The following is a 22342-nucleotide window of genomic DNA, read 5'->3' as shown; positions in this document are numbered from 1 at the left end:
GCCCATCATGACAGTCAGATGATGATTGCTGATGTGGCTTACATGAATTGCTGTAGCTTCCCATCTTCCAAAGCTGGACATCGTTTGCTGAAGTGACCCGTGGATCCTGCCCTGTGGCTGCAAGTGTGACCCGGAGATTCCGATGCAGAAGTGATGATGCTTTGCGTAGAGATGGGTCATTTCCAGGCTTGGGGGTGGAGAAAATGGGGGGGTGGGGGGGGCGGGTGGAAAGGAACCAGCTGTCACTGTCTTTAGTAACAGCCAGAACTCATGAGAGCAGATGAGCAGACCAAAATAGCAGCACCAAACCTCAGGCGATCTGTATCTGGGCCCTTCGGACCTCCCTGGAAACGTGGTCGGGTTGGCACATTACGCAGACACGCTCCCGGTCGCGCTTTCCAGGGCTTTGTTGATTCAGCCACTCCTCTGGTTTCATTTGCCAGGGGAATTCATTTTTCATTGTGCTTGGAGGCATGGCCTGTGTGGGTTTGTTTTGTTTTTTTTATTAATCGCTGTCTTTTTCTTCTGTACAGTAGGAGAAGAGAATGAATCACCCGCAGGATCTGGGGTAGCTGTGCATCAGAACCGGGACTGCAACAAGATTTTATGCTCCCATCGCTGTGCTAAGACCATGCTAGTGGCATCTGGGAGGAAAAGCAGACCCGTATATGCCAGGCTCCTGCTCTGGGAAGCAAGAAGGTGGCTACGATCCATCCTAACGTCCTGAAGGTCAGAGTCTTAACTTCTTACCCACTTACTGTGCTCTCCTGGTGAGATAACAGCAGCTCCCTGTGCATTTAAGTAAAGAAATTCCATTCATATGCACTGATAGTTGTTTTCCGTGTTTTTTTTCTCTGGATCTAGAAAAAAAAAAGAGCTAGATCAGTTTAAAGATTTACCAGAGTGCGTGGGAATAGCAAATACTTCAAAAAAATTATGTCAGAAATGCCTGAGCTGGGTGCAGATGTGATTGGGTGAAATTCTCCAGCCTGTGTTAGGGAAAAGGTCAGATTAGAGGATTAAGAAGGGTTCCTTCAGCGTTATATGCCATCCACATGTGGTCCTGAATGGTGAGTCAGGATGACTCTCCTCTTGAGAGAGCAAATTCCCTGGTTGGGGTTCAGCTCCTGCAACTGCAGCTGCAGGACACACCAGCAAGAACAAACCCCTTTTATCCCTTGGAAAACTTAAAATTTACACTGATAAAAACATCTCATAGCTGATCTCGCTTCTCCACCTTGTTTCAATTATAAAAAGTGATCTTTTTCAATCGAAACATTTCATTCCATGTTATTATCCTTCCATTTTATTACAAACATATTTGAAACCTCAACTCCAGTGTGTTGCTTGATGATAAGGTGTCACTCCATTGAATTTGGGGTCCTCTCCCCCCATTTTTGGAGCTGTGAATGAGCCACAAGCCTCTCCTCTGCCCTGGGTGAGACAGGGTTGCTCAGCATACAGGAAAGCTAATAGATGGCAACTTGCAAATTGAGTTGTAGCTTGAAAATTGACTTTTAGTTGAAATTAGGGGAAAAAAAATACCCAGTCTAGGCGGGATCACCCACAAAGGGATCTCAGAAACCAAGTTGCACATGCGGATGCTGCCACACAGAGACGTGAGGAAGGGAGGAGAAAATGCCCTCTGGTGTTCTGGCCAGCACCCCTCGTGTGCAATTCACCCATGAAGTTACTCCTGCACCCACTCGTGATTCTTTTATTTCTCTGCGAGCTCTGCAGCCCTGGCCCTCTGTGTATTTAGGTGCTTAATTCCTGTTTTTTTCAGTGGATAGGAGGTGCTGAATGTCTCTGTGAGCCTGTACTGCACTCTCCACCCTGTAACCGCTGGGATGTGGCAGGGAGGTGAATCCCTGGAGATCTTGGGCGGCATCCTAGCGAATCCCAAAAGGCAGGGAAGGCATCTGCCTCGCCTGTTATCCCAGCGTTCTCCATCTCTCTTCACCCCTTTGCCCTCCCTGGCCTAACCTGCTCCAATTAATTATTCAGGCGAGGGCCACAGCGCGGCAGCAATCATGAATAACAACGGGTGGCTATTTTTATCCCTAACTCTTGTTACCTTGCGGTCAGGAGCGATGGGTCCCTGCCAGCTCTCTTCACACAGAGCTTGCCGTCCTTGGCAGGAGGAGCACCGCAGCGATTTATGACATTTTTATGGGCTGGGATTCATTTTGACCACCCAAATGCAGGTGAGATCTATGTGCGATCGAGATATAGGTCGCTGAATCCCACTCTGTGCACTGCCCGCTGTACTCACAGGTTGCTTTGCACCCGTATTTTATTTTTTTCTATCCATATTTTATCTGCAGTAAAGCATGCAGATGGTGTTCATTGCTGGATTTAATAGTCTGTCTACTGCAGAGAGAGAAAAACTCTCTCAGAGGTGAGATCTCATGTCAGGTTCTGACAACTTACATAGAATAAATTATATTTCCTTTAGGGACTTAAACAGACTGATTCCTCCAGCCAGTTTATATCCTCACGGCTGAGGTGCCCACTTAAATATCTTGCTATGACCCTGTGAGTGTGGCAGGGGCACACCAAAGGCTTTTCACCACTCCTCGTGCTGCCCCCGCTCATGCCAGCTGCAACGAAAATGAGGAATCTCCAGAAAATCAGGGGAAAGGGTGGATTTGAGGAGCATGGGAAGAGAAATGTGTGTTGCTGAGTGTGGAGAGGCAGGGAGGCTGTTCTGGCTGTGGAGAGCAGCTCTGGAGCTAGCAGGACAGCCTGGAAGATTTAAAAAAGGAAAACAAAAGAAAAAATAAAGAAGAAAAAATAAAAATAAAAAAGGAGGAAAAAAGGAAAAAAAAAAAAAAGGAAAGAAAACAGATCCTTCATTCTTGCTGACCCGCCAAATTTAATATTCTGTCAAACTATTACAGAGGAGGGCCCAAACACCTGAGAAGGAAAATCTGAACTTTGATGTAGAACGACATGAGAAAATCTCGCAGAAGCATGACAAATACCCAGGACTTAGGCCACGTTATTTACCCTAAACCAGCCACAGCAGTGACCAGTGACATTTCCAGTGATTTGAGAGGGATCTGGTCCAGGAACGCAAACAGAAAAAGGGAACCAGGGCAGGGGCCGTTTCCTGCTCCTCTTCCGAAACACGAATCGGCTCTGGGGAGACCGAGCAGTGACAACGGTTGTGCCTCAGCGTTTTGCACAGCCCAGCAGGCCCCGGGTGAATATTTACTGCCAACCCTGGGAAAACTGCTTGGAGCTGTAATATTATGCAGGGGACACAAGCCAAGTTTGGGTGCCTGCTACGCCTTGCTGATCAAAATAGCGTTGTCTATTTTTTTATTATTATTCTCTATTTTTACACAGAGTTTAGATAAAGATTTTTAAGGGATACTAAAAATATTTTTTAATGGGAAGTGGCCGGTTTCCCCGTACAGAGGGGCACCGCTGCCTCCATTTTCCTGTGATTTCTGCCTGCAACACCCCTCAGGGGACACATCCAAAATTGATCCTTTTCATTGCAAACGCCATGGGACCTGGTTTTGTGTCTTTAGCCCCAAACTCCTGGACTCGCGCTGGGTCACGTAAAAGGGAAAAGTGACGCCCAGCCCGTATGCTTTGGGGCAAAACAACCCAGAAACGGAGCTCCCCAAAATGCAATAGAAAAATAAAAAGTGGGGTTGGGGTTTTTTTGTTTGTTTTTGCCTTTTTTTTTTTTTTAAATTAATAAAATGGTCTTTTCAGCCGGTCGGTGACCTCCCAGTACCGTGACTGGGACCCCCGGGACGGGACCCTCCGCCCGGCCGCCGCAGCCCACGCGAGATCCGGGGAAGGCGGGTCCCTCCCGCCCTCTCCGCGCGCTGATTGGCTGGTGCTGTCACGCGTCCCTCCCGCGAACTCTATCGTTGCTCCTCCATTGGCTGGCGCGGGGCGGTTCTGACCAATGAGAGGCGCCGCGGGGCGGGAGGGAGGCGGGACTCCCGCTCGGTGGCGGGAAAGGCTCCGGTTTTGGCGCCAAGCAGGGGCGCGGCGGCTGTTGGGCGGTATCGGGCTGGATCGCGGGTGCTGCCGGGGCCGCTCGCCTCCCCTGGGCTCCCACCGCTTCCCCCTCGCAGCGGCGGCGGCATCTGCGCGACCCCCACCACCCCTCTCCGGCTTCCCGACAACATGGCGGCGGCGGGCGGGCTGGAGGACGCGGAGCTGCGGGAGGCGCAGCGCGATTACCTGGATTTCCTGGACGATGAGGTGAGGCCGGGAGCGTGGATGCGCTGGGGGATGCGAATTCCGCATACCTCCCCCCCGCCCCATCCCTCCCCCCAAGGCCCCGGTGGCTGGGCCCCGCACTCCAAAACAGCCATTGAATGACTCGAGCGTGTCCAGAGAAGGGCAACGGAGCTGGTGCAGGGTCTGGAGCACAGGTCTGATGGGGAGCGGCTGAGGGAACTGGGGGGGTTTAGTCTGGAGAAGAGGAGGCTGAGGGGAGACCTCATGGCCCTCTCCAACTCCCTGAAAGGAGGGTGCAGAGAGGGGGGATGAGTCTCTTGAGCCAAGGACCCAGCGCCAGGACAAGAGGGAATGGCCTCAAGCTGCGCCAGGGCAGGGTCAGACTGGCTCTTAGGAAGGATTTCTTTGCAGAAGGGGTTGTTGGGCGTTGGAATGGGCTCCCAGGGAGGTGGTGGAGTCCCCATCCCTGGAGGGGTTGAAGAGTCGGGTTGACCCAGCGCTGAGGGATCTGGTGGAGTTGGGAATGGTCAGTGTGAGCTTCATGGTTGGACTGGAGGATCTTCAAGGTCTTTTCCAACCAAGATATTTCTGTGATTCTGGGTTTGGGGAGCACCCGGTCCCTGTGTGTGTCCTGTCCCCCTCCCCACCACTGGCTTGGTTGGGTCGAGCTCTGCAGGATGGGGGATGTCTCAGAGAGGTGGTCATGCAAAGCAAGTGGGTTTTTTGGGTGTTTTACCCCCACCCTTTCTTGCAGGAAGACCAAGGGATTTATCACGGTAAAGTCCGGGACATGATCAGTGACAACCAGTATCGCCTCATCGTCAGCATCAATGACCTGCGGCGGAAGAACGAGAAAAGAGCCAACCGGTGGGTGTGGGGCAGTGGGGTTTGCCTCTGGCACCCTGCCTTGGGTGGGCTTTCGGAGATCCAGCCTTGGTTTTGCACGTTCTTTGTGGCAGGGAAGGGCCAAACCTTGTCCTGTGCACCAGGTCCCATGTGAAAGGCTGATCTGTTCTTTTCCCCCATGACACCCATCCCATCCAGTCATAGAATCACAGACTGGTTTGGATTCGAAGGGATCTCAGAGATCATCTAGTTCCAGCCCCCCTGCCACGGCAGGGACACCTTCCACTAGCCCAGGTTGCCCAAAGCCCCGTCCAACCTGGCCTTGAACCCTTCCAGGGAGGGGGCAGCCACAGCTTCTCTGGGCAACCTGTTCCAGTGCCTCACCACCCTCACAGGGAAGAATTTCTTCCTTACATCTCATCTAAATCTACCTTCTTTCAGTTTAAAACTATTACCCCTTGTCCTGTCACTGCACTCCCTGATCGAGAGTCCCTCCCCATCTTTCCTGTAGCCCCTTTAAGTCCTGGGAGGCCGCTCTAAGGTCTCCCCGGAGCCTTCTCTTCTCCAGCTGAACCCCCCCAACTCTCTCAGCCTGTCCTCACAGGGAAGGTGCTCCAGCCCCCCGAACATCTTTGTGGCCTCCTCTGGCCCCGCTTGAGCAGGTTCGTGTCCTTCTGATGTTGGTGCCCCCAGAGCTGGACACAGCACTGCAGGGGGGGTCTCTGAGAGCGGAGCAGAGGGGGAGAATCCCCTCCCTCGACCTGCCGCCCACACTGCTCTGGATGCAGCCCAGGACACGGTTGGCTTTCTGGGCTGTCAGTGCACATTGCTGGCTCACAGTCAGTTTTCATCCACTAATACCCCCAAGTCCTTCTCTGCAGGGCTGCTCTCCATCCACTCATCACCCAGCCTGTATTTATGCTTTGGATTGCCCTGACTCATGTGCAGGACCTTGCACTTGGCTTGAAAACCCTTGTTTTGGCAAAAATGATTTGCAGCAAGCTGGGATTAATCGCACGATGTAAATCATCTCCTTTTTTAGGATGCTTGGGGATATTTTGGACCAGGCTTGCCAATCTGCTCAGGGACATGTGCGGTTTTCATCTGTGGTTGAGTTTGTTCAGCTCCTGGCTGTTAGTGGCAGTGGACCTGACACAGAGCTATGATGAGCTTTGGGGGTTTTTTTGCCTCTTGCTCTAGTAAACTCATGGAACACATGGAGGCATGGGAAAAGTGTTGAGAAGGAAGGCAGAAGGGTCCATGTTACGGAGGCTCTCATATAAACAACCAACCACCAAAAATTAAAAATTTATTATTAACACAATTAACTAGCCCTCCACAAACTACAGGTTCGAATGTCTGTGAGAGGAGAACAGAACAACTTCCTAGGGTTTAACGACAACCCAAAACGCTCTATCACTCACCTAACAATGAGGGCTCTCAACCTCGAGGACCTGCTCAGGGCAGCATCCCAACCCAAGTCACCTCGAGGAGTTTCCTTGGGCAGTGTCCCGACCCAAGGGGAGAGTCCTCGACTGCAGCGTGCTGCTCCAGGGGACAAACTCAGAGTGTCTGCCCCAGGGGACTCCATTTATACCCAGGCTGAATCTGACCTGTAGTCAATAGCAGCTCCCACTGGCCAAAGGCTCCAATTACCGCGAAGCCCCGAGAGCAAAGGCAGTCAGGAGCTGCTACACTTCAGCAACCAAGAAGCCTTATTTTCATTGGGTGGGTGCACCTGTCACAGTCTAATGGGTCCACATCATCACCTCCCTCTGTTGCAGGCTCTTGAGCAATGCCTTTGAGGAGCTGATCGCCTTCCAGCGTGCCCTGAAGGATTTCGTTGCCTCGGTTGATGCCACCTACGCCAAGCAGTACGAGGACTTCTACATTGGGCTGGAGGGCAGCTTCGGCTCCAAGCATGTGTCACCGCGGACACTGACAGCCTGTTTCCTCAGCTGCATTGTCTGTGTGGAGGGCATCGTGACAAAATGTGAGACTGGAGGCCAACCCAGGGGCTTTTTGGGGGTGGTGGGTCCAGGTGTTTGCTACGGAGATGCTGGATTCCCACCAGGAGCTGTGGTACATCCCGGCAACCTGGGCAGAGGTGTTTTGCTGATTAAGGATACCAATTAAACTCAGACACCAGAGTGAAAAGAGTAGGTGCATTTTACTAGTGATAACTAAATAATGTAACAGAGTAATACAGAAAACATGCAGTAAGAAAAGACAGAATAATGCACCTAAAGCAACAAATAGGAAAATACAGGGTAATGCATGAAAACTTTACTACAGGAGAGAGAGAATAGTGATTAAGAACGATACATCACCACTTGCACCCATTACCATCATCCAGATCTGCAGGCGCTGGGGAGCCCTGGTTACAGTGAGGATTTGGAGAGCCTTTCCTGGCAAGTGGGAAGTCCTGCATGGTGTGTCTGCCTGTAGGTGAGGCATCCAAAGTCACTACAAGCAGGTCCAGCCTTATGTATCAAAACTCAGCAAGCCAGAATAACTGGCACCTTTGTTTTGAGTAGAAAATTTCTGGTTTCATTCTCTGTTGGATTCTACCCAAAGCCTGGCCAGGGCTCAGGGGGGGAACCAAGGGAGTTTCCAACAAGGCTGAATAATTGAATTCTCAGCCTTGAACAAGGCTGAGAAAGGAAAGTTGGATACATTCTCTCAGACTTTCATCCTCACTACTGATTATATTCTGTCTAAGCTGCATCTTTCGCTGGTGAGTTTACAGATTTTGTTAATGATTACATGCTAAGTTAGCAGCTTCGGCTCGGGGCCCGTTGTTCAGGCTTCAGTATTTCAACGCTTTAGCACTTTTTACATCAGCATAGGTGGTTTGTTACAACCTGGTACAATACCTACTAGCACAATGGTTATCAGTTATAAAATATACAGGATTCATCTATAGGTCAACTCTGGCTTGGGCCTGTTGTCCAAGCCTTAGCACTTCAAGAGGGAACAGGGGGTTTGGCAGAAGGTCTTGAGTGTTGGGATGGTCTTTGAGCTCAGCAGATCCTGGCCATGGTTGACAGCGGGTTGTGTCCCAAGTGTATTTTAGCGTTGGAGACCCAGCTGGGGGCTGCCCTGACAGAGGGGTGGGACATCCCTGCCCTTAACTCCTCTTTCTTCCAACCTCAGGCTCTCTGGTTCGTCCGAAGATTGTCCGGAGCGTCCATTATTGCCCAGCTACCAAGAAGACTATTGAACGCCGATACACAGACATGACCTCCTTGGATGCTTTCCCATCCAGCTCTGTCTACCCTACAAAGGTGAGGTGAAGTTGCCTTGTGGGAAGCATCAGCAGGTTCCTCTGGGGAGAATGTGCCAGCTCTGAGCCCAGGGCTCAAATCCCAGTGCATCCCTTCTCCCTCTGGCAACGTAGCCCATAAAGTAGAAAGAAGACACATTGCACGTGTGAAAGTCCCAGAGAGCTGCTGGGAACATGTGAAGAAAGTCACTGTTGGACACAAGGCCACCAGACCTGCTGGTTCAGATGTTGGTTATGATCTTGGTTCTGCTGTAACATGGTTTCTTGGAGGCTTCTCAGCCAGTCTTGTTGCTCCTGGGACTCAGCGTGGGCATGCCTGTGCTGTCCTGGAAGGTGTACACACCCTTGGGTGGAGGGTTTGCCCCGTGTTTGGGAACAGAGGAAGGTTGACCTGAGCTTTGTTTCCATTGTGCTCACAGCCTGCTGCATGGGTGGTGTGTCACCACTGACTGCGGTATGGACAGGGCTTGGCAGACGTAAAGTACCAGTAGTGGTGGGTGTTGGCAGCTTTAGACTGGGGGGGGTGGCTGTGGAGCTGGGGAACCCCAGCCTCTGGCAGTCCTGATAAAGAAGCTCTTTCCAGCAGTCTTGTGTATGGTGGGTGATGCAGCCTGTCTTCCCACTGCTCAGCTGACCCACCTCTTCTCCCTGTTCTCCTGAAAAATGGTGCTAGTCTTTTTATTGGGGTTCCTCCTCTAGGATGAAGAGAATAACCCCCTGGAGACAGAGTTTGGGCTTTCGGTCTACAAGGACCATCAGACCATCACCATCCAGGAGATGCCCGAGAAGGCACCAGCAGGGCAGCTGCCACGCTCAGTGGATGTTGTTCTGGATGATGACCTGGTGGACAAGGTGAAGCCTGGGGACCGCATCCAGGTGGTGGGGACGTACCGCTGCTTGCCAGGAAAGAAGGGGGGTTACACTTCAGGGACTTTCAGGTGAGCCTTCTTTTGCCTTCACTTTGGCCCTCCCACCCTTTTTAGTCGGGTCACATCGCTGGAAGATGAGGTGTAGGGCAGGCAGGTGGCCATCACAGTGCTGGGTCAAACATTGGCTTAAATCTACAGAGACCTGGACAGGCTGGAGCGATGGGCTGAGGCCAAATGTAGGAGTTTCAATAAGGCCAAATGCCGGGTGCTGCACTTGGGCCACAACAACCCCCAGCAGCGCTACAGGCTGGGGGAGGAGTGGCTGGAGAGCTGCCAGTCAGAGAGGGACCTGGGGGTGTTGATTGACAGCCGGCTGAACATGAGCCAGCAGTGTGTCCAGGTGGCCAAGAAGGCCAATGGTATCCTGGGCTTGCATCAGAAATAGCATGGCCAGCAGGGACAGGGAAGGGATCTTACCCCTGTACTCGGCACTGGTGAGGCTGCACCTCGATTACTGGGTTCAGTTTTGGGCCCCTCACTCCAAAAAGGCCATTGAATGACTCGAGCGTGTCCAGAGAAGGGCAACAGAGCTGGTGCAGGGTCTGGAGCACAGGTCTGATGGGGAGCGGCTGAGGGAACTGGGGGGGTTTAGTCTGGAGAAGAGGAGGCTGAGGGGAGACCTCATCGCCCTCTACAACTCCCTGAAAGGAGGGTGCAGAGAGCTGGGGATGAGTCTCTTGAACCAAGGAACAAGCGACAGAACAAGAGGGAATGGCCTCAAGCTGCGCCAGGGAAGGTTCAGACTAGATATTAGGAAACATTTCTTTCCAGAAGGGGTTGTTGGGCGTTGGAATGGGCTGCCCCGGGCAGTGGTGGAGTCCCCATCCCTGGAGGGGTTGAAGAGTTGGGTTGACCCAGTGCTGAGGGATCTGGTGTAGTTGAGAACGGTCAGTGTGAGGTTAATGGTTGGACTGGATGATCTTCAAGGTCTTTTCCAACCCAGATGATTCTGTGAAATCACTTGGAAGTGATTTGCACCTTGCTTAACACAGTGTGTAGCTGTGAGCTCCAGCTGTGCACAGAGGGTGTTGGATGCTCTTAAAGATGCTCCATTGATGGCCCAGTGCAGTCAGATAGAAGGGGCTACAGCTCTTGAACCTTTCCAGCTCCCTCCAGGACTTCGTAGAGCAAATGATGACCCTGTGGAAGTTTCTGCTGTGTTGTTGCTGTGACCTGTAGACTCTGTGGGCTTTGCAGACCTGATCATGGCTGTGTCCCTTCTCCAGGACTATCCTCATTGCCTGCCATGTGAAGCAGATGAGTAAAGATGTCCGGCCTCTCTACTCTGCTGCTGACGTGGCCAAGATCAAGAGATTCAGCAAGAGTCGCTCCAAGGTATTTAAGTCTTACATCCAGAAGGCAGGCTTGTGTCAGCGCATGAGGTTTCAGCTAGAGCAGCTTTAAGGCTTGGCATGTGGCTAAGGAGGTGTCTTCTTGCATTGCAAGTAACTCTTCAACCCTCTTCGCAATGTTGCTGGATTTTCCGCTCACTTTCTTTGTATTTTGTGCTTAGGTTTTGATGAGGTACTGTGTTGTTTTTGTTTTTTGTGGCTGCTTCTGTACTGCTAGCAGAGTATCCTTCCTGCCCGCTGGCAGCTTGGCTGTGCATGGCTGTTGAGACACAGATTTGTCTGTGTTGTGTGTGTCCTGACCCTGCCAGCTGGTTGCTAGAGGATTTCCCCTGCAGGAGAAACACCTCTCTCTTCTCCACACCCAAAACCAGGTCTTCCCCAACCTGGTCTTATGCTCAGAACCTTTGCTTCACAGTGTGGAGAGGAGAAAGCCTTGCTCTCACAGGGCTTGCTGCTTCCAGTGACTGGGTGACTGTGACAGGGTAGTCTAGTACTTCAGAGTCCCATTGAAAGAAAACTCTGGCAAATGGTCTTTTCCTTTCTAAATAACCTTCATCCATGGGATTCTGTGATTGGAATAAGCTCATTTTTAGTGTTGAAATGGATTTGTGGAGCATTGCTCCTTGCTCTTATTTGCTACAGTCCATCTGATAGGCCGTGCTTTGCCTCTTCTGCCTTAGGATATCTTTGACCAGCTGGCGAGATCCCTGGCTCCCAGCATCCATGGACATGAGTACATCAAGAAGGCCCTTCTCTGCATGCTGCTTGGAGGGGTGGAGAAGGTCCTGGAGAACGGGAGCCGCATCCGAGGAGACATCAACATCTTGCTGATAGGTCTGGAAAGGCTAGGCAGCGTCACCCTCAGTTGGTGTTGTCGGGGGGTGAGATAAAGGAGCATTTTTCTGGGCTTAGTTTCATAGAGTAATTGAGGTTAGATGGGACCTCTGGAGGCCTCTGGTGGCCTCTGGTCCAAGCACGCGCGCAGGACAGAGCCAGTGTCACTAGTAGACCAGGTTGCTTTGGGACTTGTCCTGTTGCTTTTGAACATCTCCAGGGATGGGATCCGATGACCTCTTGTGGGCCACTATCCCAGTGTTTGACCGCCCTCAAGGAGATTTCTTTTCTACCATCCAATTGGGATTTCCTGTGCTCCAAGTTGTCCCCATTGCCTCTGTTCCCATCGCTGTGCACATCTCAGCTCTAGCTCCATCTCTGTTTCCTCCCATCGCGTCACTGAGGAGGGCGAGAAGATCATCTGATTACCTTAGTTTCTGTCCCCTTCCCCACACCCCTGCACTGAGGAGCCCCAAACTGGACACAGTATCCAGGTGATGTGTGGTAATTGAACGTGCTCTTCCCCATTTCAGGAGATCCTTCTGTTGCCAAGTCTCAGCTGCTGCGGTACGTGCTCAGCACCGCGCCCCGCGCCATCCCCACCACTGGCAGAGGCTCCTCTGGCGTTGGCTTGACTGCTGCTGTCACCACGGACCAAGAAACTGGTGAGAACCAGGCCGATTCCTGGTGTGAGCTCTCAGAGGGATGATGCTTAATACCTGGGAGAGACTCTGCAAGATCCAGGGCTGCCGTTTGTTCTCAGTGATGCTCACAGGACTTGCTCTATCCAGAAGCTTTATGGCAATGGTGTTTAGGGGGATTTTCTCCACCTCTGTTAGGCAGTGGTCTTCTCTATTCCTCTTCTGCTTGGTGAGGGCTAGCAGCAGCCTGGGTCTTGTTGTCTTCCTTGTGGGCTTGCTCCTCATCCTAAATGTCTTCCTTCTGTCCAGTTGGGTAGGAGATGGGCAACCCTGAAGGGTGCTGGTGTTCTTTGAGGCTTAGCCTGGACACGGGGGTTGGTGCTGCGGTGGAGGGGCAGGGCATGAGATGTGGGGGGCTGTTGAATGGTGGTCGACCCTCTTTTTCTCCCACCCCATCACAGGCGAACGGCGCCTGGAAGCAGGGGCCATGGTGTTGGCTGACCGGGGAGTGGTGTGCATTGATGAGTTCGACAAGATGTCTGACATTGACCGCACGGCCATCCATGAGGTGATGGAGCAGGGCCGCGTCACCATCGCCAAGGCTGGCATCCACGCCCGCCTCAACTCCCGCTGCAGCGTCCTGGCGGCGGCCAACCCCGTCTATGGCCGGGTGAGTGCTGGTGTTTGCTGGTCCCCTCCATGGGGAAGGGTGCTGGGAGCTGTCTTGGTGGAGGAGGCAGCTGGTAAAACCCAAAAGATCCCCAAAACCAATGACTTGGTTCTTGCTGGGACTGGGATCCATGGGGCAGTGAAGACGTGGTTAGTTTGGTCACTGTTTCTGTTCGTGTCCCTCCTGGAGGAGAGGAGGGCTCAGGTTTCTTACCCTGTTTCAGTTCTTCCTGGGTGTCTCAGGGCAGCCTAGTGGATCCTCAACCTTGTCAACAACCTCAGTCTTGGTATCTAATCTGGGATCACAAAAAATACGTGTTTTCCTTAGAAATAAGAGCTACGCCCACCTTCCAGATAGGGAAAAGAAGCCTTACTGCTGCAGTAAGCTGAGTTTAGTGTGGTGTCCAGCTGCCTGGGTATCCATCCTTTAAGGCCTGGTCCTCCCAGCCTTCCTGGCAGCCAAGACTGGCCCACGAGGGTTTCTTGTAACCCCTTTATCGTACTCTTGCAGTATGACCAGTACAAGACGCCCATGGAGAACATTGGCCTGCAGGACTCCTTGCTCTCCCGCTTTGACCTGCTCTTCATCGTGCTGGACCAGATGGACCCCGAGCAGGACAGGGAGATCTCAGACCACGTCCTGCGGATGCATCGCTACCGCAACCCCAATGAGCAGGATGGGGATGGTGAGTTGCTTTTAGCTGCAACCTCCTGCTGCTCAGTGCTGTCCTCCATTGTCACCCCTTGGTGGCAGCTCTTTGGGTTCAGCATCCTTGGCTTTATTGAGTACTGCTTTTGGTGGCTTTTGGAGGTTGCTCCAGAGGCTAAAAGCCTGTGACCCTCTTCAGCCATGCCCCTGGGCAGCGCCGTGGAGATCCTGGCTACAGAGGACCCCGACTTCGTGCAGGAGGAGGAACAGGAGCTCCAAGTGTATGAGAAGCATGACGACCTCCTGCACGGGCCCAACCGCCGCAAGTGAGTCCATCCCACGTCCCCTGGAGCTCTCTGGGGGTTTCCAGCACTATGAGTTGATGGGTTTGGCTTGAGTATCCAGGCAGTGGCTGATGGCAGGTGCCAGTGATGCTCCAGATGGTTCATGGGGAGGTATGTGGGCAGGATGCCAAGGGAGCCCTGCTCTGGGCTTGATCTCTCATGCCAGGCAGGTGGGGAACATCTCCAGGAGCTGGAATTCCCCCCATGCCTGGATGCTCACAAAGGGTAAAAAGTGGGAAGCCCGCTTCTGCAAACACCCTTTGCCTGTCCCCACCTTGGAGGACACAGGTGTGCATGGATTCCCCACAGGGAGAAGATCGTCAGCATGGAGTTCATGAGGAAGTACATCCACGTGGCAAAGATGATTAAGCCCGTCTTGACCCAGGAGTCGGCGAGCTACATTGCGGAGGAGTACTCCCGCCTGCGCAGCCAGAGCCAGATAAACTCAGACATCGCCAGGGTGAGCCCCAGGAGCAGCTCCCTCTTGGGCTAGGAGGAGGGAAACTGAGGCACAGGCTCCCCTCTCCCCTTACGGGTGTTTTCCACCCTGGACGTGACACCTCTCAGGGAGGTGGGATGCTGCGGTGGGGGTCAGCCTTGCAGAGACGCCTCTCTTTGTCCCCCCAGACCTCCCCTGTCACGGCCCGTACCTTGGAGACCCTGATCCGCCTCTCCACGGCCCACGCCAAGGCCAGGATGAACAAAACTGTTGATCTGCAGGACGCCGAGGCGGCTGTGGAGCTGGTGCAGTTTGCCTACTTCAAAAAGGTGGGGGGAAGGTGTCCCTTGGCTCCTGGGGAGTCCTAAAATTGTCATGGGAAGGGTTGGGTTTGGTGCAGGCTGAGCACCCCGGGCTACTGGTGGGGTTCTTTCCTGGTGATAGTGTGGGATGAGGCCACCATGGTGGGATCTTGGGTCCCTTGGGATTGGTCCCCTAAAAGCAGCTTGAGTGGAGAAGCGGGCAGAGTCCATCCTGTCTTTGCCCCGCAGGTGCTGGAGAAGGAGAAGAAGCGCAGAAAGCAAGCGGAGGATGACTCGGAGACTGAGAAGGAGGAGGATGAGGAGTCGCAGCCCAAGGAGGAGGGCAGGACGAGGAGGTAGGAGCTGGAGCAAGGAGCAGGGTTAGATGTCATGCAAGGGGCACCAGCCTCTTCTGAGCTCACAGCGGGCAGCTCTGGCCTTGGGGAAAGAAATGATGAGGGTAGTGAGACCCTGGCACAGGTTGCCCACAGAAGCTGTGGCTGCCCCCTCCCTGGAGGGGTTCAAGGCCAGGTTGGACGGGGCTTTGGGCAACCTGGGCTAGTGGAAGGTGTCCCTGACCATGGCAGGGGGGCTGGACTAGGTGATCCAACCCAAACCCTTCTGTGATCCTGTGACTGTCTACCACCCTTGGGGCTGGTGCTGGCTTGGGTCCCGTGCCAGGGGCAGGGCTTTGTGGCTCTACGCACAGGTACCCTGCGTGGTCTTGGACAGATGCCTCCAGCAGCTCAGGGTTTGGGGGGTGGTCCTGAGGTCTGCGGTTTGGCTGGAGCAGGGGTGACCTCTTCTTCCTCCACCCAGGAGAAAGAAGACACGCACAGGAGGCGAGGGGGACTCTTACGACCCGTATGACTTCAGTGACGCTGAGGAGGAGATGCCGGAGGGTGAGTCCCTGGGGTTTCGGTGGCACCTGGCTCCCGAGGATGCTGCTGCCTTCTGCCCTGATAGTTCTGCACACCCTGGGGGGCAGCGAGTCACTCAAGGTCCCTGGCATAGTGTGGCACCATTCAGCCCCACAAGATGAATTTTTTTTTTTAAACCCTCCATGGCTCTGTGGGACAGGAGGGTTAGTACTGCTGATAGTGTTTTGGGTTTTTTTTTTCTGTCCACTTATAGAATCACAGAATCATAGAATCATTCAGGTTGGAAAAGACCCTTGGGATCATCGAGTCCAACCATCAGCCCGACTCTACAAAGTTCTCCCCTACACCACATCCCCCAACAGCTCATCCAAACGACCCTTAAACACACCCAGGGATGGGGACTCCACCCCCTCCCTGGGCAGCCTATTCCACTCTCTGACCACTCTTTCTGGGAAAATTTTCTCCTCATGTCCAGTCTGAACCTCCCCTGTTGCAGTTTAAAGCCGTTCCCTCTTGTTCTGTCACTAATTCCCTGGGAGAAGAGACCAGCACCAACCTCTCTACAATGTCCTTTCAGGGAGCTGTAGAGAGTGATGAGGTCTCCCCTCAGCCTTCTCCTCCTCACACTGAACAGTCCCAGCTCCTTCCATCGCTCCTCACAGGATTTATTCTCCAGGCCCTTCCCCAGCTTCGTTGCCCTCCTCTGCACTCGCTCCAGCCCCTCGAGATCTCTCTCGGATTGAGGTGCCCAAAACTGGACACAACACTCCAGGTGTGGCCTCACCAGTGCAGAGCACAGGGGGACTATCACCTCCCTACTTCTGCTGGTCACGCTATTTCTAACACGAGCCAGGATGCCGTTGGCTTTCTTGGCCACCTGGGCACACTACCGGCTCGTGTTCAGCTGCTTGTCAATGAGAACCCCCAGATCCTTCCACACAGCTCTCCAGCCATACCTCCCCAAGCCTGTAGCCATGCAGGGGGTTGTTGTGGCCCAAGTGCAGGACCTGGCACTTGGCCTTGTTGAAGCTCACTTCCAAACTGCTGCAGAAGTAACAACATTGGGAGGGAGTTTGGCATCACCCACCGCATCCTAAGGCCAAGTGCTTTTGCTCTCTGTGTGCTTGGTCACCAGGCAGGTTGAAGGTAACTCTTCCTTCTGCTCCAGTCCAGGCACACACTCCGAAGACACCCGAAGCCTCGGCTGCTGGCGAAGCAAAGAAGCTGGAGCTGCCTGAGCCAAGGTGAGTGGGAGCTTGGAGGAGGCATCTGTCCCTGTGTGTCCCACCTCACCCTGGTGTGTCCAAGCTGTTGTCTGATGCTGGAGATGCGTCTGTGGCGGGTGATCCCAGCTCTGGTTTCTGCTTTCCTGCTGGATGCTGCTTCTGTAATGGGGAAGGGCTGAGGCATCCTGGGCTGGGAAGGAAGGGGAAGGACGTGGGTGTGTCTGTGTGTATGTCTCCAGAGCTGATTACTTCTTGCCTTCCCTGTCCAGGCTGAAAGCGTTCAAGGCTGCTCTCCTGGAGGTCTTCAAAGCTTCCCATGCCCAGTCCGTGGGTCTGAAGAACATGATGGAGTCCATCAACCGTGACAACCCTGAGCCCTTCTCGCTGGCTGAAGTGAAGGAGGCGCTGGCCCACATGCAAGATGACAACCAGATCATGGTGTCCGATGACATTATCTTCTTAATCTGAGCCTCTGGGCAGAATAACCAAAGTTCTTGTGGACTCTCAGCCTGGAGACTGTGTTTGCATTCAACTCTCTCCTGAACGCTTCATGTGGCTGAGCTGAACTTGTGGGAGCTTAAGTCTGTGCACTTTATAGTCCTTCCTCGCTGTGCATTGCTGGCACCGAAAAAGCCAGGAGCTCTGGAAGCTCTTACTGTTGCTGCCTTCAAACTGGAGTATTCAGGAAGATGTTTCTGCAAGGAGCTGAAAGAAAATTTTAGGTGCAAATTATCAATGTTCTTAATGTATTGTTTTTAGCTTTGGTGGTGATAGTTCCAGCCTTTGAATAAAACCTGGATTTAGGGGTCCAACATTCAATAGCCGTGGTGGTTAAGAAGTAATTTGGGGGCTCTACTGTTAGTTGAAGCTTTTATTTTTCCCCTTTTTCCCCAATTACATAGTCTGGATTTGCTTGTCTCACAAGTAAAGATGCCTAATGCTTGTCCTGTTGACTCTGACCAACCTTCCCCCCCACCCCGACCTTGTGGAAGACAATTTCTGGTAATGCAGGTGGGGTCAAGTGTAGTCCTGACCTGCTCCATCACCCATGGCTCAACTTGATTTCTAGATTTCACAGCTCTGCTGGGAGTTTTGGCCCCAAGCAGGTGGGAAGGACCTGGGATGCTCAGAACTACCCAGGGGACGTGTCCCTGCCACAGGTAGGTTTGGTCTCCAGCTGCTGCCTTCGGCCTGGGATTGTGTTTACGTGAATATAATGGGACCTCCACAAATGGGAGGAAACTTGTAGCAAAGAAAGGTCAAAGCTACAAGGACCTGCTGCAAATCTTCCTGCATCCTGTGGAAAGTAACCACAATGCCTTCCCTTGATTTTGGGGGATTTGTTGAACCATCTTGCCTTCTGGGAACATATAAGTAACTCTTTAGAGAAGGCTGTTCCTAGAAACCAGCAAGTTGCAGTCAGACTAGTCTTGGCTGCCTGTGATATCAGAGCTGCTGAAGGTTTTGGATTCTTTTTAACTGTTTTTTTTTGTTGTTTGTTTGGTTTTTTGGGGTGGTTTTTTTATGTGTGTGTGTCCTGGTGAGTTTGAGGTTAAGCTTAGGAGAACACCCTGAAGAGCACAGGCTCTTTGCTGTTGTCCTTCCCCATCTCTAGGCACCACACAGTTCATGTGTCCTTGTTTCTGGATGCAATAAATGTTTTGAGTAATAAAAATGTCTAGGTACTGTTTTCCCCATGGCTTGCTGCTTGGATTTAAACTGTTCCCCCTTCTGGGGATGCAACCCTGCACTGCTACAGGAAGCCTTCAGGCAGCTGCCTGCCCCTTTGGCCTCAGGGACGGTGTTGGGCATCTCCTTTCCCACCACGGTGCCTTTGCCTTGGCAGACCAGGCACTTGCAGACATCCCCTAGGGGTGGGTAATAAATGTGGGCAGCTCCTGCCTCTCCTGCTGCAGTTATGTGGCCTCTGCCCACCTGGAGCTACACACCCCAGTGATGTAAGAGGATCTGGTAGTATTGCACAGGGAGAGGGGAAACCCCCATTTTCCTTCTGCAAGGCAGACCAGTTGAATTATAAAAACCTGCTTACTGAGCTCCCCTCATCCAATACAGCTCTGACAGCAGGTTTACAGGTCTGGAGGGGATTTTGCATGTTTGCAACTTCCTAAAGGTCTCTGGCTGGATGTATTGCACTTCTGCAGAGTGACTTCAGACCTATGGCCAGCATCTGGCTTGTAAAACTGCAAAGTTTGGTGAAGGTGAGTTAAACACACAGATGGTCAGAGCTGTTCTGTCTCTGGTTTTATTGCACATCTTCGGTCCTGAGCTTTGTGGGATGGGGAGGGAAGCAGAGCCAGCACGCTCTGCTCCTGCATGGCCACCACCGTGGTGGCTCCTCGCTGCAAAGCCCCTGGGTGGGAGCGATGGGTCAAACGTACCCAGGTGCCTTTTTCAGGGTGGAGGTGGTGTTTTCTTACCGACTTATTCATGGGCAAAGGAACCAATTTTTTTCTTCTGGAAAGGTGCCTGGGTGTTTATAAAAAGTTCCCCAGTAATTTCTGCTGCTCTGACGTTGCCTTGCAGGAGTGCGGATACTGTCATCAGCTTCCCCTCTCCGCACTCTGACTTTCGGAGGCTGTTCCTCTTCCCAGGTCACAGCAGGGAGCAGTGAGGGCACTTGGCAAGAGTGGCTTTTTGGAGCCATCTCCTTTTCTCTTTTTGCTGAGGTCTTTGAGTTTTCCCTGTCCTTACAGCTGGGGAACTGCTAATACTGTATTTCCCATGACAAGACACCAGGAGGAGCTCCAGGGTAGGTAAATCTCTAGTTTATTTTGCTATCCTATAGCCTAGGATGGTAGGACGTACCTATCTACCTCCCTGGTGTGCTGGTGGCCACCTCGGTATATCCTTTGCAATTGCTCAGGCCCTTGGGAGAGGGGTCTTTGCTGACAAGGGAAAAGCAGATCCTTGGAGAGGAGCTGACTTGGTGGGGCTGTAGATGGTCCATAGCTTGTGGGACGGTTGTTTTTGGAACTATGGCTGGTGAGCAGAGCAGCTGGCTGGCAGCCACCAGGTCCTCCAGCATCCCTGCTCCTCAGTGCAAGTGCAAATCCCTGTCGTACGAGGGGGCAGGGACAGGTCTACGCAAAAAGAGCTTGTAACTCGGTAGCTTAGGAAATGGGAGGCAGCAGACAGATACTTGTGAGGATGCACCACAAATGCAGAAGCACCACAAGGGCTGGGAATGCCTAGGAAGGCAGCTTCTTCATTTAGCTGCTCTTTGGCCCACCTGGGCTGTGTTCAGACCAAGAAAAGATGCCCCTGAGTGCTTCCCGTAGGGCTCTGCTTTGGATAAACAAGTGTGTGGCTTCCTTGTCAGTCAAGAAAGAGGTGCCATGTGAGGGTCAGTGAATTGTGGTGGGAAGTAGAAAGATAAATGTTTGCTAATATTTGTATAATATTATTTGCTATTATATTTCATTTCCAGGCTTCATTCCTGATGATGGAAAAAAAACTGTTTGAAACTTCCAGAATAGATAAAAATGGAGGTTATGATACTTTTTTTTTTAAAAAAAAAAAAGGAAGGAGATGGTAGAATAAAAATTGCAATTCTCAAGAAACCTGTCTTGAGTAATATTAGGGGTTCAATAGGGAAGATCCCATGGGAAGACAGCCTGGAAAAATTTTCTGTATCTTGAAGAAATAATGTTGTATGCAAATTGGGTGAAACAAATTTTGAATTCCTTTAGGTTATGATTCATCCAATATAGATGGGACTAAGTCTAAAAAACATCTGCAGGCATTAAGATTAATTGGGGTTAAAATTAATAAGGATTAACTGTGTTAATCTTTAAATATGCCTGTTGCTCTCCACTATGTCTAAAACAAGCCTAAAATGCTAAGCTCAGCTCTGAGGTGTCTTGATTTTGAATGACTGAGAACAGTTGAACTAAACCAGTATATTGGATTCCTTCTGGGAAATCTTGGAGGATGGGTGCAGAAAACTGGAAAGAGAAAAAAAAAAAAAATGTGAGAGAAAGAAAAGGAGAAACTAGGGAAAGCCATAGTTCCCAGAAAGCTGTGGGGACACACAGTCAAGGGAAAGTTGTGTCACCTCAAAGCCATAACAAAACTGCAAGGCGAATCATGCCAAGGCAAATTAACGCTGCTCCTTGACAGGTAATGGGATTTGTGGTTGGGAGATGAACTGTAGGTGTGTGTTATCTCGATGTTATTAGGCCTTTTGATACAGTTGCCCCTAAGTCTTTCATAAGCATGCTAAAAATGTGGTCTATAAATGAAATTATGAGGTGGTGGGCAAATACTTGCTTGGAAAAGCCCTACTTAGAGACTAGTTGTGATGTGGGGAGGATGAAGAGAGCAGGTGTTTGTCCTCAGTACTGGCCACCCCTTTGGGTAAGGGAACAGAGTATCTTCCTACTAATATTGGCAGGCTGACGGCCAATTGGGAGAGGCCTCGAACGTTCAAAAAAGTTAGAATGGTGGAAATAATATGAAATATATAATATATAATCTATAATTCCCAGTTCAGTCAAGATGTGTATAAGCCTTTGAACTGAAGTAGGGGAAATCATCTGCCTTAGTCAGAGACTGGAGGCTGATGGGGAGATAATAGTCCTTTGGGAAGAGACTTGTCACTGATCAAGCGGATCACAAGCTAAACATGAGCCAGTAAGTGTCATGTTGGTGTCAAGACCCCATTTTATTGGGATGTATAAAATGTTATAGAGTTTCAAAGAAGAAAGAAGTAAGCTTTTATCTTTGGCCACAGAAGAGAATAACGAGCTTAAATGCAACATGCAGATCTTCAGGAATAGGTTAGACAATCACTGATCAGGAATGATTCCAGTAGAGGTGCTGCTATGCTGGGGCCAAACAGGAGGCCACAGATGCACTAAGCTCCTTTCCAAGATCCCTTTCTCCCCAATTTCCTATAATACATGGGGGGAAATAGTGCACAAGGTACAGTAGTTTCTGCAACTCTCTAGTCTGGCTACGTGATGCCATTCCAAAACACCATATGCTAAGAAGGGCTTGGACCCAGGCTCTCCAAAGGATCTGAAAGCAACGGAGGCCAGCTACCTCCATGTCTTTGTGGCCTGACCTATGGAAGACCTACCAGGCAGAAGGTTAGAGCGTGCAAATGCAACCTACACTGCCTAAGGAAGAGCCTGTATGTGAGTGGGAGGTAGCTGGGCTTTCCCCAGAATGGCGCTGATAATGTGCTGACTAAAACTTATCTTGGTGGGAAAGAATCAGATAATAAAGCTGATCATGTCAGTGTGACTAAGACCAGCGGCTGACTTTTCAGATGAACCCTACAAAATAGGTGAGAGCATAAACTTCAGATCCCCCTGGGAAATGGTGAGCATGCAACCTCTCTTGAGGGACATCGTGCTCCTTTTGAGATTAAAGATCACAGGTAATAAAAAAATATTATTTAGGGAATCCAACTCGGGCAACCAAGCGTTTGGTCTCAAACATTCTCTGTTGCTTTCTCTCAAGTCATGTCCCTAATAATTTACCTGGTCTCATCCCTGCTGCATGGGAGTGAGAACACGAGCCCCAGTTCTGGCCCTGACCCTTGTTTTGGGTTGAGTGGCTCAATACAGAGTCTATCCACTGGTACTCTTGTGTATTACCTGTGACCCAGCTCATCTGTCCTTCCAGGGCTGGGTCATGCATCAGTGGTGTGACTGCAGTGTCGGGTCCTGCACCCAGGACTTTTCCTGATGCCTTATTTAATGCAT

At 51.5% G+C, this 22342-nt stretch overlaps 1 protein-coding gene across 1 annotated transcript; it reads left to right on the top strand.

The window, feature by feature from the left end:
* Positions 1-3981: 3981 nt before the first annotated feature.
* MCM3 (minichromosome maintenance complex component 3) lies at positions 3982-17553 on the top strand. Its single transcript, XM_074820253.1, has 17 exons — positions 3982-4233; positions 4967-5079; positions 6843-7051; positions 8215-8345; positions 9044-9282; positions 10500-10608; positions 11306-11459; positions 11993-12124; positions 12562-12770; positions 13281-13455; positions 13618-13744; positions 14072-14222; positions 14390-14530; positions 14753-14859; positions 15323-15405; positions 16553-16628; positions 16880-17553. Exons 1-17 carry the CDS (start codon positions 4156-4158, stop codon positions 17076-17078), a joined length of 2433 nt encoding a protein of 810 aa, XP_074676354.1. The 5' UTR covers positions 3982-4155; the 3' UTR covers positions 17079-17553.
* The last annotated feature ends 4789 nt before the right edge of the window (positions 17554-22342 follow it).

This window comes from Strix aluco, chromosome 3 (assembly GCF_031877795.1).
Source record: "Strix aluco isolate bStrAlu1 chromosome 3, bStrAlu1.hap1, whole genome shotgun sequence".
In the NCBI taxonomy this organism is placed as follows: Eukaryota; Metazoa; Chordata; class Aves; order Strigiformes; family Strigidae; genus Strix; species Strix aluco.
Note: the sequence above shows the minus strand (reverse complement) of the source record. Positions and strands in the feature narration are given on the sequence as shown.